General features: G+C 35.2%; 1 protein-coding gene across 1 annotated transcript in view; it reads left to right on the forward strand.

Moving 5' to 3' along the window:
* Positions 1 to 5,886: 5,886 nt before the first annotated feature.
* Positions 5,887 to 14,923, forward strand: part of LOC107749837 (calretinin-like) — a 10,829-nt gene continuing 1,792 nt past the window's right edge. The window contains exons 1-10 of the mRNA XM_016565025.1: positions 5,887 to 6,134; positions 7,836 to 7,912; positions 8,241 to 8,330; positions 10,617 to 10,697; positions 11,449 to 11,505; positions 11,585 to 11,662; positions 11,735 to 11,790; positions 11,869 to 11,908; positions 13,852 to 13,905; positions 14,343 to 14,414. Coding sequence (XP_016420511.1) covers positions 6,041 to 6,134; positions 7,836 to 7,912; positions 8,241 to 8,330; positions 10,617 to 10,697; positions 11,449 to 11,505; positions 11,585 to 11,662; positions 11,735 to 11,790; positions 11,869 to 11,908; positions 13,852 to 13,905; positions 14,343 to 14,414 — 699 coding nt within the window. The 5' untranslated portion in view covers positions 5,887 to 6,040. The remainder of the gene's footprint in view (positions 6,135 to 7,835; positions 7,913 to 8,240; positions 8,331 to 10,616; positions 10,698 to 11,448; positions 11,506 to 11,584; positions 11,663 to 11,734; positions 11,791 to 11,868; positions 11,909 to 13,851; positions 13,906 to 14,342; positions 14,415 to 14,923) is intronic.

Genomic DNA, 14,923 nt, shown 5'->3' on the forward strand with positions numbered 1-14,923 from the left:
GAATCCATGTGTTTTTGTAAGAAAAATATCCATATTTCAACTGTAATAAACACTTTTCTCTCAGTTCCGTTATCTGTCATACACTGAAGCAGTTCCGGCAGATGACGCAGCACGTATCCGCAGCGCGCGCACCTCTGAGGTATGCTAGTCTCGCGAGTTTGTTTATAGGAGCAAAGGAAGCAAAGTTTCCTTACTTTAGCAAAGGAAAACCAGTCTCCTCTTGGTTTATATCGAAATCCTCCGACATTTTACTTTGCAAATCCTCGGTTTGTACTTCTAATTCGTGACCGGCGTTTTGTTTAGTTCTCTCTCCGCATTTCTCACTAATCACGCAACGCCGACGTCTTAACGTCATCCGCTGGCAAGGCTTCAGTGTATGACAGATAACGGAAGTAAGAGAAAAGTGTTTATTACATTTGAAATATGGATAATTTTCTTACAAATACGCATGGATTCGCTACAGGAGGCCTTTATTCACCCCCCGGAGCCGTGTGAGGCATGTTTTGTTATGAATGCGCGCGCTTTATTTGACGACTTGTGGACTGTTCAACTGCAACACCCGCTGACTATAATGATAGAGCTTGGAATAGCCAGGACAATTTTTAATATAAATCCGACTGGATTCATCTGAAAGAAGAAAGTCATATACACCTAGGACGCCTCGAGGGTGAGTAAAATACAAGCTAATTTTCATTTTTGGGTGAACTAACCCTTTAACAGTCTTGGTTTTTTTTTAAAAATTTTTTTAATTTGAGTCACTCCGCTCATTAATATAACTCCGACTGGATTCGTCTGAAAGAAGAAAGTCACATAAACCTAGGATGCTTCGAGGGTGAGTAAAACACAAGCTAATTTTCATTTTTGGGTGAACTAAACCTTTAATGTCTTGTAGAGTGAAAAGCTGTGTTTCTAATAAACAAATCCATTAAGACATTTTTAACTTTAAAACTCTTCTGGCCAAAATATGAATCCATAATAACGCTTCCTCCATTGGAAGTCCATACTTTGTTGTCCTCTCACATCAAAATCCACTGACATATTTGTTTGGAACTGTTTTGGACTGTTTTTGCTTGTAAACAGTGCTTGATCTGTGCATATTTCTCTAGCGGATTCACAGGAGAAAACTTTTTCACTGGAGAAAACAATGTTATGGATAGAAGATTTGTATTTTATCTGGAAGCAACGGCTTGAAGATAAAAGTGTCTTAATGATGGATGCTGGTCAGCATGTTGGTTGTAAATATCTTCCATTAACAAAGTAGGCCATCCTGGGTTTGAAGCACCAGTATATAGATAGTTTTTTAAAAAGCATCAGGCTGTAGAAGCCTTTTTGAAACCTTTATTTTTAATAGTGTATAGTTGAAGTGATGTGACTTGATACACCCATGCATGCATATATGAGTGTACAGTATGAGTGTGTTTCCCTGTGCGTGTCTTAGCTTTGCTGAGTGTGAAAATTGTTATGGTCACTAATGCAGCAGGAGGTGCTTTAATGTTGGTGACATCATGCTCATCACAGACCACATGAATATGGCAGATGTGGCTCAGTTTAATCTTGACTTTGGAGAGGATCAAGCGCATATGTGTGTTCTGCATGTGTTCTAGTCAAAATACTGTATTGCCTAAAAATTGTATTATCCCTTACATCAGATGAACAACATTCTACATATGTGGGTACATTTGACAGATGAAATCTGATTCTGGACACTGGACACATGCCTATCTATTGCATCAGATCATGTTTTGTGGTGGCAGAAGGACAGCCATTGTCACTTAGATGGATTATGGGAAATAATACCCTAGATATTGAAATCTGCTTGTGTAAAGCACTGTTTTTTTGTTTCTGTTTATGGGGTCAGTAAGGTTTCATTTATTTAAAAAAAAAAGAAATGTATACTTATTGTCCAGCAAGGATGCATTAAATTGATAAAACAGTGGCAGTAAAGACTTGCATTGTTACAAAAGATTTCTAATTCAAATACATGCAATTACAATTTTGTAATTTTCTCAAAGAATCCTGAAAATATGCATAATGGTTTCCATATAAATATCAAGCAATGTTTTCAACATGGATAATAAAAAATAATAATTTTGGGAGCACCAAATCAGCATAATAGAATGATTTCTGAAGGATCATGTGACACTGAAAACTGGAGTAATGGCTGATGAAATTTTAGCTTTGCCATCAAATTGGAGAGGATCAAGCGCATATGTGTGTTCTGCATGTGTTCTAGTCAAAATACTGTATTGCCTAAAAATTGTATTATCCCTTACATCAGATGAACAACATTCTACATATGTGGGTACATTTGACAGATGAAATCTGATTCTGGACACTGGACACATGCCTATCTATTGCATCAGATCATGTTTTGTGGTGGCAGAAGGACAGCCATTGTCACTTAGATGGATTATGGGAAATAATACCCTAGATATTGAAATCTGCTTGTGTAAAGCACTGTTTTTTTGTTTCTGTTTATGGGGTCAGTAAGGTTTCATTTATTTAAAAAAAAAAGAAATGTATACTTATTGTCCAGCAAGGATGCATTAAATTGATAAAACAGTGGCAGTAAAGACTTGCATTGTTACAAAAGATTTCTAATTCAAATACATGCAATTACAATTTTGTAATTTTCTCAAAGAATCCTGAAAATATGCATAATGGTTTCCATATAAATATCAAGCAATGTTTTCAACATGGATAATAAAAAATAATAATTTTGGGAGCACCAAATCAGCATAATAGAATGATTTCTGAAGGATCATGTGACACTGAAAACTGGAGTAATGGCTGATGAAATTTTAGCTTTGCCATCAAAAGAATAAATTATATTTTAAATGTATTAAAATAGAAAACACTTATTTTAAATTGTAAACGGTTTTAACTGTATTTTTAATCAAATAAATACAGCTTTGGTGCGCATAAGAGACTTCTTTTTTTTAAATCTTACCGACCCCAAACTTCTGAACACATTAAAATGTTTTTCTTTTGCATAATCTCTGCCAACCTCATTGCTTCTGCCTTTTTAATCTCTTAAATGCTTCTTCTCTCATTCGCCCTCTCTTGCATTAAGTGCATAAGTGCAGTTCCAAGGGGCTTGCCAGCATATCCTTCTGCAGATATTTGGTTGTCTCTCATTACTAATCATGTCATCAGTGGTCACCAACCTTTTTAAGCCCAAGATCTCTGACCTCAGCCTTTATAAATGACAAGATCTCCCTATTGAAGAATTGACTGAAAAAGACCACCCAGATTGTACTTCCATTTTTTTATTATTATTATTAGAGATGCTCCCATCATGATTTTTTTTGCAGATTTCGATTTTTTCTTTAACAAGCAAATTGGATGATTCCGATTCTGTTTGTGGATTTTTATTATTTTTATTTATTTATTTTTAAGCAAATTTATTTATTGTTCATTTGCTCTATAACAAGTCAACTGACCTTAAAAATATCTGTAGCCATTTGAAATTAGAGGCAACCACTGCATTTTAATCAGGGTGCGAATTACACATTGACCTAATTAGCATTATTTTATTGTGTATTTTTTATGTTGTAAAAATGTTTTAATCTAATTAATTACACAATGTGCTGATTAATTAATCGAATTAATCTCAAAGAATTTGATTAATTAATTAGCACGTCATGTGCCGATTAAAGTCATTATTAAAGATCATTTAAAGTCATTATTGTGTTAAATTAGAAAAGCACTGAATAGACATTGTAAAAAAAAGTAGCTTAAGAAAGATATTTTGATTCAACATACAAAAAACACAAATATACTGTATTATATATTATAATGTACTACTCTAAATATAAAACTAAAAGAGCCAGTAGGTGGCGGCAAATCGCTGTTTTAATGAGTGAGTCATTCAGTCATTCATTCAACCAATTCGTTCAAACGGTTGTATTTTTTAAATAGTTGTATTTATAAATGGCTCACTGAATCATTAGCTCAATCGATTCGTTCAAAGCCGTGGATTTATTCAGTAATGAAACACTGCTGTGTTGAGACCATGGACATAGTGTCCGTGACGTCACCTGTAGGTTTCTAAAGAGCGTTTTTGAAGCTCAAAGTGGGCAGAGCTGGCCGTCGCCATCTTGGCAGCGCGTCACTCCCGGATAATCGAAAATGGGTAAAGAGGCGTGAGCTGGTTGCTGAAACCATGCCCGCAGAACTTTAAGGCTTAATATAATTTAAACGGATGAGTTATAAAAAAAATTCACCCCCCTCACAGTTGTCATGAAGGGCAAAATTAGCTATATAGACCAAAATCATTTTTTGAACCAGGCTGTAAACGTGTTTTTCTGCTGTAAAGTTAGGCATTTTAACATGGGGAGTCTATGGGATTGACTCCCTTTTGCAGCCAGCCTCTAGCGGCCAGTTGACGAATTACAGTTTAAGTCACTTCCGTGTTGGTTTCACGAGAGAGACCGGAAGGTTGCTGCTTGGTTGAGACGCACAACAGTTCTGCTTTCGTTGGCGAACTTGCACTAAAACAGACAATATTGACAATATTGTGTCTAAAATGTAACACAATATCAAATTGTTGTTTATTGAAAAATCAATATCACATTTGCAATCGTGCAGAAATCGCTCTCTTGCTCGAGTCAAACCTTAAATTCGTTAATGTACTTTTTCTTCCCCTGATATTATTTGCACCTTTACCTTAAGTAGGCTAACCTATTTTTCTTTCGACCAGCCAATGATGATTCTGAAAGAAAACAAGTGGTGTTTGTTATAGTAACACATGCGACTTTAACGCGCATAGTTTAAATTATCATTATTACCGTTTAATTTAAAATTAGTCAGAGCTATGCATCTTTATATTTAAAAGTAAATCTCCATATTGCGTCTGCTGCTTTCTATCCAACACCCCCTACATTTAGTTTTGACGTCCATCAGGGAGGATCAAATAGATACAGAAAAATAGGTACAAAAAATACAGACTGGAGAAATGTATTTTTGTACTTATTTTTCTGTTATTGTCTACCAGTCGATCGCGATCGATACGATTACAACAGGCTTCTCAAAGGTAATCATGAATTAGTGCTGCGTGGAATCCATTCACCAACTCAGCCAGTATCTGCAGTCCTTGATTCCAAACTGCTGAGACAAGTAGCCTACGTGTGTGAGATTGATTGGTAATTGGCGGAAAATATACTGATTTATTTAGTTTATGCGCAGTCTCCTACAAAGATTGCTGTTTGTTGCTTGTTATGGTGTATCCCTGTCCATTTTGCCCTTGCAGTTTCTCCTATCATTTTGTACTCCCAGTGCTTCCCCAAACTAATTCTGTTTCTGTCTCATTTTCTTTTTTTCCCTATAAATAGACTGATGTGTTCATTGGTTAAGATGTTGGAAAAGGGGGGATGGTGGGCAGAAAATCCTGCAGCCCCTATAGATTCATACACAACACACAGCATTATTGAAATGCTGCTAAACCAGTTTTATCTGACATATTCAGCATACAGTAGGAGCTTAAGTTATGGAAATGAAGGAGCTTATCTCTATCTATCTATCTATCTATCTATCTATGTGGTTTGGGCAAGCATAATAATGAACAATGTATTTTTACGTACTTCTGAAGAGTACATTCATGTACGGACACAAATGTGAATATTAGCCTTTACAAAACTGACTGACTGAAAATTTCATAAGCCTTCCATATCTTTTTCTAAACGACTCCAGTCATTGTTGATCACTGTTAATATGCTTTAGGAAACTTTGATGCCATTTTCTGCTCGTAGAAGCATACGAGCGCATAGGATTTGTGAACATTTGAATTCATTTCCATAATCCTGCTGTGATGCTCCTAGAATACGGATCTGAATGAACTCGACTTCTGAAGCTGTTTTTAAACGCGCTATATGGTTCCGCCTATTGGTAAGTGTATGAACTGCAGACTTCAGCAGTTAAAAACTGCCGTCTTTGTCGGGCTACTTCCAGTGACTCGCATAGGAGTAGAGGAGTGCTTCAAAGACAGGATACTTGTTTCTTTGAAGAAAAAAAAAACTGAAGGGAGAGAAAAACGATAGATATGGCGAATAAAGCACCAGAGCCCCTTCCATTGCACATGGCGGAACTCACTGCTACCCAGTTCCTCGACATCTGGAATAAATTCGATGCTGACGGTGAGTGTAACGGAGTGAGTCCCGGGACGAAAAGCGTTCTTAGTTTAGTCGTGCCTACATCGGAGGCTATTACTTATCCAAACTGATTTTTGTATTGCATTTGATTTATGTCTACTATTAATTACATTTTCATTTACATTAAATATATTCTGTATATTTTAAAGTGGGCTACAAAAGCAAATAATATGGATAACTTTTAAAAAATCTAAGCAATAGCCTAATTCATCAATAAAATACAAGCTGTTTATGGAAAGAGTCACTCAGTGTTCCAACACTTTTTGTAGTGATAGAGAAATAGCCTACTGTAGCCTATCTGCTGTATTCTTGTCAATAATTACACTTTTTTAAAAGAGAGGCATGGATTATTATTATTATGACTATTATTAATGATATTTTACTCGTTTAATTTCTTGTCTGGATTGAGTGATAAACTCAAGCATTTACGACGTGATATTTCTTTGCAGTAGCCTTCCGCACATGCATGCATATGTTTTTATTTTTATGTCGGTTTCCTATAAGTTCATTGAGTTACACGTTTTAAAAAAATTAAATAAAGTGAATGCAATTATGTATAACGCAAGTGGAATCCTCATGCATTGTGCAATGCCGTTTTACGCAGAAGCGTATTCTTGAAATATTCAGGGAGATTGAAAAAGCGCCAGTGGGATGATTGCCTGCTATTGCCCTGTTAACTGCTTTCAGCATTAGGCACGCGTTTTCACAGCTCAGTCAATTTTGCCTCACAGGCATTGTTGGCATTATTGATTCCGCTCTGGGATGGAATCTTTCCTTCCAATTGATTTATGTGTCAGCGTTTGAGAGACTGTGAAGATGAAAAGTTATGGGCGGGGTTTGGAGAGCCGGTCCTGCTTGAAAAATTACGTCTTAAACCAGCCTAAAATGTTTTGCTGTTTTTAGTTGGTTTAAGCTGGTCTTAAATAGTTTTAGCTGGCCTCCCAGTCTGGTCTTCATCTGATCAAGTTGGTCTCCCATCTCTGCGAAGCTGGCATTCAGCTGGATTAAGTGGTCAGTCAGTTGGCCTCCCAAATGCATGACTAGGCTAAGTGGCCAGCTAAGACCAGCAAACCATCTTAGGCTGGTTTAGGCTAGTTTGGGAGTGATATATATGTGAATGCCATATGTACAAACATATGGCAAAAATTGTTACAGACAACCAAGCTATAGTTTTCCGGCCTTAGCTGGTTTACGATGGTCTGATCTGCCTGATCAGCAAAACCAGAACTCTCTAAAACCAGCAAACAGATCAGCCTGGACAGGATGGGAAACCCACTAAGACAAAAATACAATCTTAGGCTATTTTTTAGCCAAAGATTGGAAATATTGGCACAATGGAAATAGTTATTCTTTAACAACCATTATAATTTGAATACAGGTTAAAATGAACTAGATCAGTTAAAAAAAGAAAGAAAGAAAAAAAAACTACACTGTGAGCTGTGTATAAGATGCAAGATTTTCCCCTGTATAAACATTGTTTCTAAGGAATATATGGAATTAATCCCTTTATAGCTCATTTAATTTATCTATAATCTGCATTTTGTCCTTCAGCAGTTTAAATCAACAAGACAAGAATTGAGTATTAGATCCTCATTTAATTTATAAAGAGAGACTGATTGTCAAGTTATATCAGAGAAAGTTAGTTGATAATGTAATAAATGAATTTAAGTTCATTTTTTTCTCTAGGAAATGGCTGCATTGAAGGGAAGGAACTGGAACATTTCATTCGTGAGCTCGAGCTAGCAAGGAAAAGTGCAAGTGTGGTGAGTCACATGCAGTTTTGTGTATGTTCATTATTTATGTTAAAAACATCAGCTGCAGCTGTACTTGTTAAGTGGTGATCTGTCACATATAGTTAATAAGAACTACAGAATGAGATTAATCTAAATTACAGAATCTAAATTAATCTAGTTTAATGAACATGCCATCTGAGCAGATACCATCTGGCTGATATTTTCTAATGTCAATACAATTTCTGGTTATATATATTTTTTTAACATATAAAGTGACACTTCTCTTGAACTATATATGAAAACAAATTGTTCTTAATTGTGCTGTTTTACATGTCAGTCATATTTGTTTGGCTTTCAGGATCCTTCAAATGCTTCGTTCAAAGACAGGATGAAAGAGTTTATGCAAAAATTCGATGAGAACGGTGATGGGAAGATTGAGATGTCAGAGGTAAATTTCACCGCTTTTCACTGCTAAAGCCACAGCAATAGTTTGAAGCTATGAAGAGAGAATGTATTCCAGAACCACTGTCTGAGATTCATGGAACACCAGGAAGACATATAAAGAGGACAATGAGGGCAGATTAGGGGCTTGAAGGTTGCGTCTATCGAGGGGATGATGGAATGAGAGGAGGGAGAGATGGATGAAGGGGAGGGAGAGGGTGGAGGTGACGTCCATCATGATGACGACACGAATGAATGGATAAAATGATTTATGCTGGTAGAAAAAAACTCACTAATTCAGTCATAGAAACCACATGAACATATGAGCGCTTTCCTTCCTCCAATTAATGTCAATCTGTTCTAGTTATGACGCTATTAATTACATTTTTTGAGGGGGGGCTGATTAGGTTGTTTTTGAATGTTTTTAGTGGTGGTACATTTCTTTCTCTTGACCTGTTTGTAGTCCTATATAGCTTAGTAGAGGTAAAATGGTTTTAAAAGGATGAAAGGAACCTCTCCATGCAGCAGATTAAAGCCTACTTAGTTGGAGACCATGCAGTTAATGCAGAAGCGAAGGGGTTATATACAAATGATCCGCATGATACAAATCTCACTCTATTAGAAATTGTAATGAAGAAAATCCTCCTAGTTGTGGTCCATAAGTGGTAGAATAACTCACTACAACGTTTAGATGTTCACTGTTTTTCACTCAAACTTCAGGCAGTTTTCAATCTGGTACAAAATCTCAAACATGCTACTTTATTTTAAAAGCTGGCAGGATTTCAGCAGCTCATTCAGACTGCTTTTCAAGGCTTTTATGATCAATGATCTGTTCTTCTGTGTGAAGCGTGTGAATCTAAGATGGAACTGCAGATTAGCCATGTTGGTTTTGTCATATCTGTCATCTTCTGCTTTTCAGCCTTTTGGGGTTTTCTGCTTCACTTATTTCAGAAAGGTAGAAGTGTTATCTTTAAAAGTAGGTTTTGCATTCTTACTGGTATGAACAATAATCAATTGATTTTGTAACTTTTAGCAGAGGAACAAAAATCAACAGAATAGAGATGTTCACTTTTTAAAGGAAGCAAATTTATTGTACTGAATAGCAGTAAATACACAAATAACAAAATAAATTAAAGCTAGAATAGGAGTAGGTAGGTTTAAGACATTTATAATGGTACAAAAGAGTTCTATTTTGTTCTTTTTAACTTTCTATTCCTTAGAAAAATTCTGAAAAAAGTATCATGTATTTCCACAAAATAAAGCAGCACAGCTTAAGCAGCACAACTGTTTTCAGCATTTATATAATAAAAAATGTTTCTTGAACATTAAATCAGCATATTAGATTTCTGAAGGATCATGTGACACTGAAGACTTTAGTAATGGCTGCTGAAAATTCAAATTTGCCATCACAGGAATAAATTGCATTTTAAAATATATGACAATAGAGAACAGATTTTAAATTGTAATAATATTTCACATTATTACAGTTTTTACTGTAGTTTTTATGCAGACTTTTTTCATCCAGAATCTATAGTCAATCCAGTGTTAGTGTTCATGTCGACTAAGGATGCATTTATGCATTTTGTTGAACTTGAATCTCTCTCTTTATGATCTATATATGTTTCAGATATAGAATAAGCATTTCATGATAATAAAACTATATTTGTCCTATATGTTGTAATACTATACACATCCTTAAATCGAACAAAACGATTGTAAGGCTTAAAAAGTACTTTTTGCTACATAGACAGAAGGTGATCCTCCAGGTTTGTGTGTCAGAGCACTCAGAGGTGGAACTTGTCGTAGACAGATGGTTTCAGAGCTTTTCTGACTTTTCGGTTTGGTACGGTTTAGTGTTCTTCAGCAGTTCAGCAATGATGAGCTCCTCTGTTGGGGCCAGAAACGATAACCAAGAGCATGAAATTGTCTCTCATCACTGTCCAGCCCTTGCAGACACTCTCTTCTTAAGCCAGGCAGATAGGCTTTACACAGGCATCAACTCAGACAGCAGCACTTGGTCGATTGTGTAGCAAAGGGATGCTTTGGATAACTGCTTTGTGCTCCACTGTGCGGCTGTCCATGGTGCTGAAATCCCATTCAATGGATTTACAGAATGGAGTCTAAAAGTAGTGGTTAAGAAAAGAAAACATATTTAGTTTTCAGTATATTTAATGTTTATATTATTAGTATATTTTATTAACTTATAATATATTATATAATATATAGATATAAAATGTAATATTTAATATTTTATTATAAGATAGATCATTCTTTCTCTCTTTATCTTTTTCAGCTGGCCCAGATCCTGCCAACAGAGGAGAATTTTCTATTATGCTTCAGACAGTTTGTGGGATCCAGTGCAGAGTTTATGGCAGTAAGTAACACAGCGATTATTTTGTTGCCGGATCTTATGGATATCCTGATCTGTAGAGATTTGAATTGATATAAACTGTCTACTCTCTGGGCATATCAGTAATCTGACTGACATGATTAATAACCTCTCCATTAGTTTTGGGACTCAATAGTTGCAACAATTATTAATGTCTCATTGTAAAAATGAAATATCTTTCAGTAGCTGAGGTGCTTTTGTGTGCATCTGTGTGAAAGAAAGACAGAGAGAGCAAGAAAATTCTGTTTGCAGCAAGTTATCTATTATGAATGGCCTCCAATACATAAAGGAACACAGCGTGTGTATGTGTGAATAACTGGGTTAATGGAGGTTCATTTGTACAACATGGTGATTTTGTAAATAATACAAAACATGTTCATTGTGAACATCTGAGTTGTGGAAGAGGACAGATTGTTCAGAAGTGTGGACACAATGAAGGTGTTTTGCTAGCATTACAGAGGAAAACACGCATACAATACATTAATGCACACAATAACACACATCCTAGTAAATCAGGGCAGGTGGGTTTTTCTCCACAGTAGATCAACTCGCCAGTAATCCCAGTCTAATTCCCAAATACCAAATTCGCTGGTTTAATCAAGATGACACAATCACATACAAATCTGAAAATTTTTGATTGAAACCCTGTCCGTTTCACCTTTACAGGGCAAAGGATCTGTACATAATACGTGTGGGAAGTGTGGAGGTGTCTTAATGCTATGGTTTCATTTTTCAGGCATGGAGAAAATATGATACTGACCGTAGCGGATACATTGAAGCCAATGAACTGAAGGTATAACTCAATAGGTTACACTGAACTTCCTATAGCTATTATAGATCCATTTCTAAATAAAAACATTTCTTTTCCCCAGGGCTTTCTCTCAGATCTGCTGAAGAAAGCAAACAGACATTACGATGACAAGAAACTGAATGAATATACACAGACCATAGTGAGTAGACACACAATTCACACAAACACACATTTACACAGCCACTCTTTAATTAGTGCTTTTTTTCTGCAGCTTAAAATGTTTGACCTGAATGGTGATGGGAAACTGGGATTGTCCGAAATGGCTAGGTGAGAAGGCCTCTGAGTGAGCTGAAATGAATGCATATTAATGCAATATTGTATAAAATGTTATATTTGTGTCTTCAGACTGCTTCCTGTGCAGGAGAATTTTCTGCTCAAGTTTCAGGTAAGATCAAGCAGTGCTCATAATGTTAGATTCAATTTGACTTTATTGTCATTGTGCAGAGTACAAGTAAAGTGTTCCTGCAGCTCAGAACAGAAGAGAGCAAGAACAGGATCATGGGTTTGATCCAGGGAATGTATGAACTGATAATATGTATGCCATTCCCAGCGAATGCAATGTAAGTTTTTTTGTTCGTTTTGTTTTGGGTTTTTTTGGATAAAAGTGTCCGTCAAATGATTAAACTTTATATAAATGTAAGTATAGAGCCAATGAAATACATCAGCTAAGTAGGTAAATACTAATATTGCGAGGTACAAATGCCTGTACAGTGCAATTCACTGTATCACAATGATCATTGTAGACATGGTGTATATATACAGAATGTGGGTTAGAATAGTAATTGGTTGGTTCAGTGCAGTTCAATAACTGTAAAAAGTTAATTATGAAACAAGTTCTATTCAGCTGTAAGCAGCTCCACTAAGACAGTAGAGTTGGTATTCAGCACGAGTCAGTTTAGTGTTGATTCAATTCAGTTCAATAACATTGTCGATGTTGCAAAATTCATGAACTATGAACAAATTCGATTCAGCTATAAAATCAGCTCATGTTTTGAAAACTGTGATGTACTGGAAGCTGGCAATTGTTTGCAGTTACAGTAGAATCACGGTAGCTTACAGTGAGAGCTGAAGAGAAATATAAGATTTGTAATATGGCAAGAGATTCTTTTTTTAGATCAGCAGATCAGGTGCATGTTTTCTGCTAAAGTCATGTAGAGAACACATGATAACCGATGAATCTGTATTTGGGTACATAGGTTTGTTTGTGTGTGTTTATAAGGTTTGTCTGTGTCTGAACCTGACAGCAGATTGGTAACTGATTTCTGCCACAGAGAGCACAGGTTGATAGGGATTACTTCAATCCTACTGTAGTTACGATAATCTCCATAGATTATTCTTGAACCTGGAGATGTACTGATCCGACCCAGTCTCCCCACATTCACTGGGTGCTCTCTCTCTTTATTTTTCTCTGTCTCTCTATTTTTTTCCTCAACAAAACAACAAAAAATAGGTTAAGACTGGAAGAACTGGTCTACGTTCTGTTTAGTCTCAAAGCATTATCAGGGTCAAAATATGGTGACCAAGATGTCCTTTGCCATTTCAGTCATGAAAAAGATTTCAAATATTCATAAAAGGGTATCATTCTATAGCCAAACATTTTAATAAAAATATGTTTTGCTATATTTTTTTATTTGAATGTGATTAATAAATGCCATCAGACTGAAGTGTTGTGTAAAAATGCTTTTTAATGTTATTAATGGAAGTTAGTATAAAATGTATATAATATATGTATGTATAAGTTATGCATGCAATTATAAAAAATATGATCTAAATATTATAAATATAATAAGATTATAAAAAATTTTTTATAATATGCTGGGAAAACATTTGTTCATTCACTAGGGGAATCAGAAGGCACAGTAAAACGACACTGAGGGGCATAAAATGCTCATTATAAATTGTAAACCAATATAATACATAGAATAAAAAGCAAGGCAATTGAGATATGAATTGAATATTATTACTGTCATTACTGGAATACCATTGATATAAATTATACAAAGCCATTTTCTAAATTACTTTTATGCAATATTTGGCATGATTACGTCACACATTATTATTATCATGACATGTTTACGAATGGTATACATTCAATTTTTTATTATTAGTTTTTTTTACAGTATAGGAATGATGCTATATGTCACTGCACTGTTCTGTTGTAATCCAAAGGATTAGAAGGATTATTTTCTAGTTATGAATATTCAAACCCTCAAAATTGAATCTGAAGACAAATTGATATTCTGCTATAACCCTCTACACTATATTTTGCACACATACACACACACATTCACTGAACATAAACTAATGTCTCTTTTTCTTCTCCTCCAGAATTTCAAACTATCTGCTGAAGAATTTGAAGCAATCTTCAACTATTATGATAAGGTCAGATAATGTGTATATTTCTTATGTTTGTGTTCTTGTTCATTTGTCTTGTATTGTGGGTTAGTAATCTACACATGACCATAAAAACACTTTAGCACTACTATATGATACACAACCACAAATTCATAACTGATACATCCTCTCAGATACCATGTATACAGTGTGGAGACGTCTTTTTTCTTGTCAGTTTTCATATGCCAGGTTTATTTTTTAAAGTGTTATGTCAGATGTTAATTAGACTCTTAGAAAATGCCTTTTTAATCAGAATCAGAATCAGAAGAGCTTTATTACCAAGTATGTTTACACACACAAGGAATTTGACTTGACGACAGGAGCTTCCAGTGCAGAAGAAGAAGAAAGTGCAGAAGAAAGTAATATGCTTATGCTTATGATTTAGAATGTATATAAAACTGCCCCCCCCCCTTTTCCCTAAACAGGATGGAAATGGTTACATTGATGAACATGAACTGGATGCACTGCTGAGAGACCTCTACCAAAAACATAAAATGGTAACTTGATTCTAATAATTCTTTTAATTGAAATTATGGCAGAAAAGCTGCATCTGAAACGGCATATATACTATGAAAAAGTGCATTTACACACAATTTAAGCACAGTTGACAAAAATTGTCACAGAAGCTACAACTGCAGAAAATTTTTTATGAAATTGTCTTAAATATAAAATTATGAATATAGATACTTTAAATTATATTTGGGGTTGGAAAGATTTTTCAAAAAAATAAATTAATAATTGTATTTGAAATAAAATGTTGTTCTTTTCATCAACTTTCTAGTCACTAAATAATCCTGAAAAAAGTATCGCAGTTTCCAAAAAAATGTTAAAGGGGTGGTTGATTGCGATTTCACTTTTTTAACGTTAGTGTGTAATGTTGCTGTTTGAGCATAAACAATATCTGCAAAGTTACGAAGCTGAAAGTTCGATGCAAACGGAGATATCGTCTTTTAAAATTCTGGCAGTTTAATGCCTACAAAAACGGCTGGTAGGGACTACAACGAGT

Source organism: Sinocyclocheilus rhinocerous, unplaced genomic scaffold, assembly GCF_001515625.1.
Source record: "Sinocyclocheilus rhinocerous isolate Xijiao unplaced genomic scaffold, SAMN03320098_v1.1 scaffold1131, whole genome shotgun sequence".
In the NCBI taxonomy this organism is placed as follows: Eukaryota; Metazoa; Chordata; class Actinopteri; order Cypriniformes; family Cyprinidae; genus Sinocyclocheilus; species Sinocyclocheilus rhinocerous.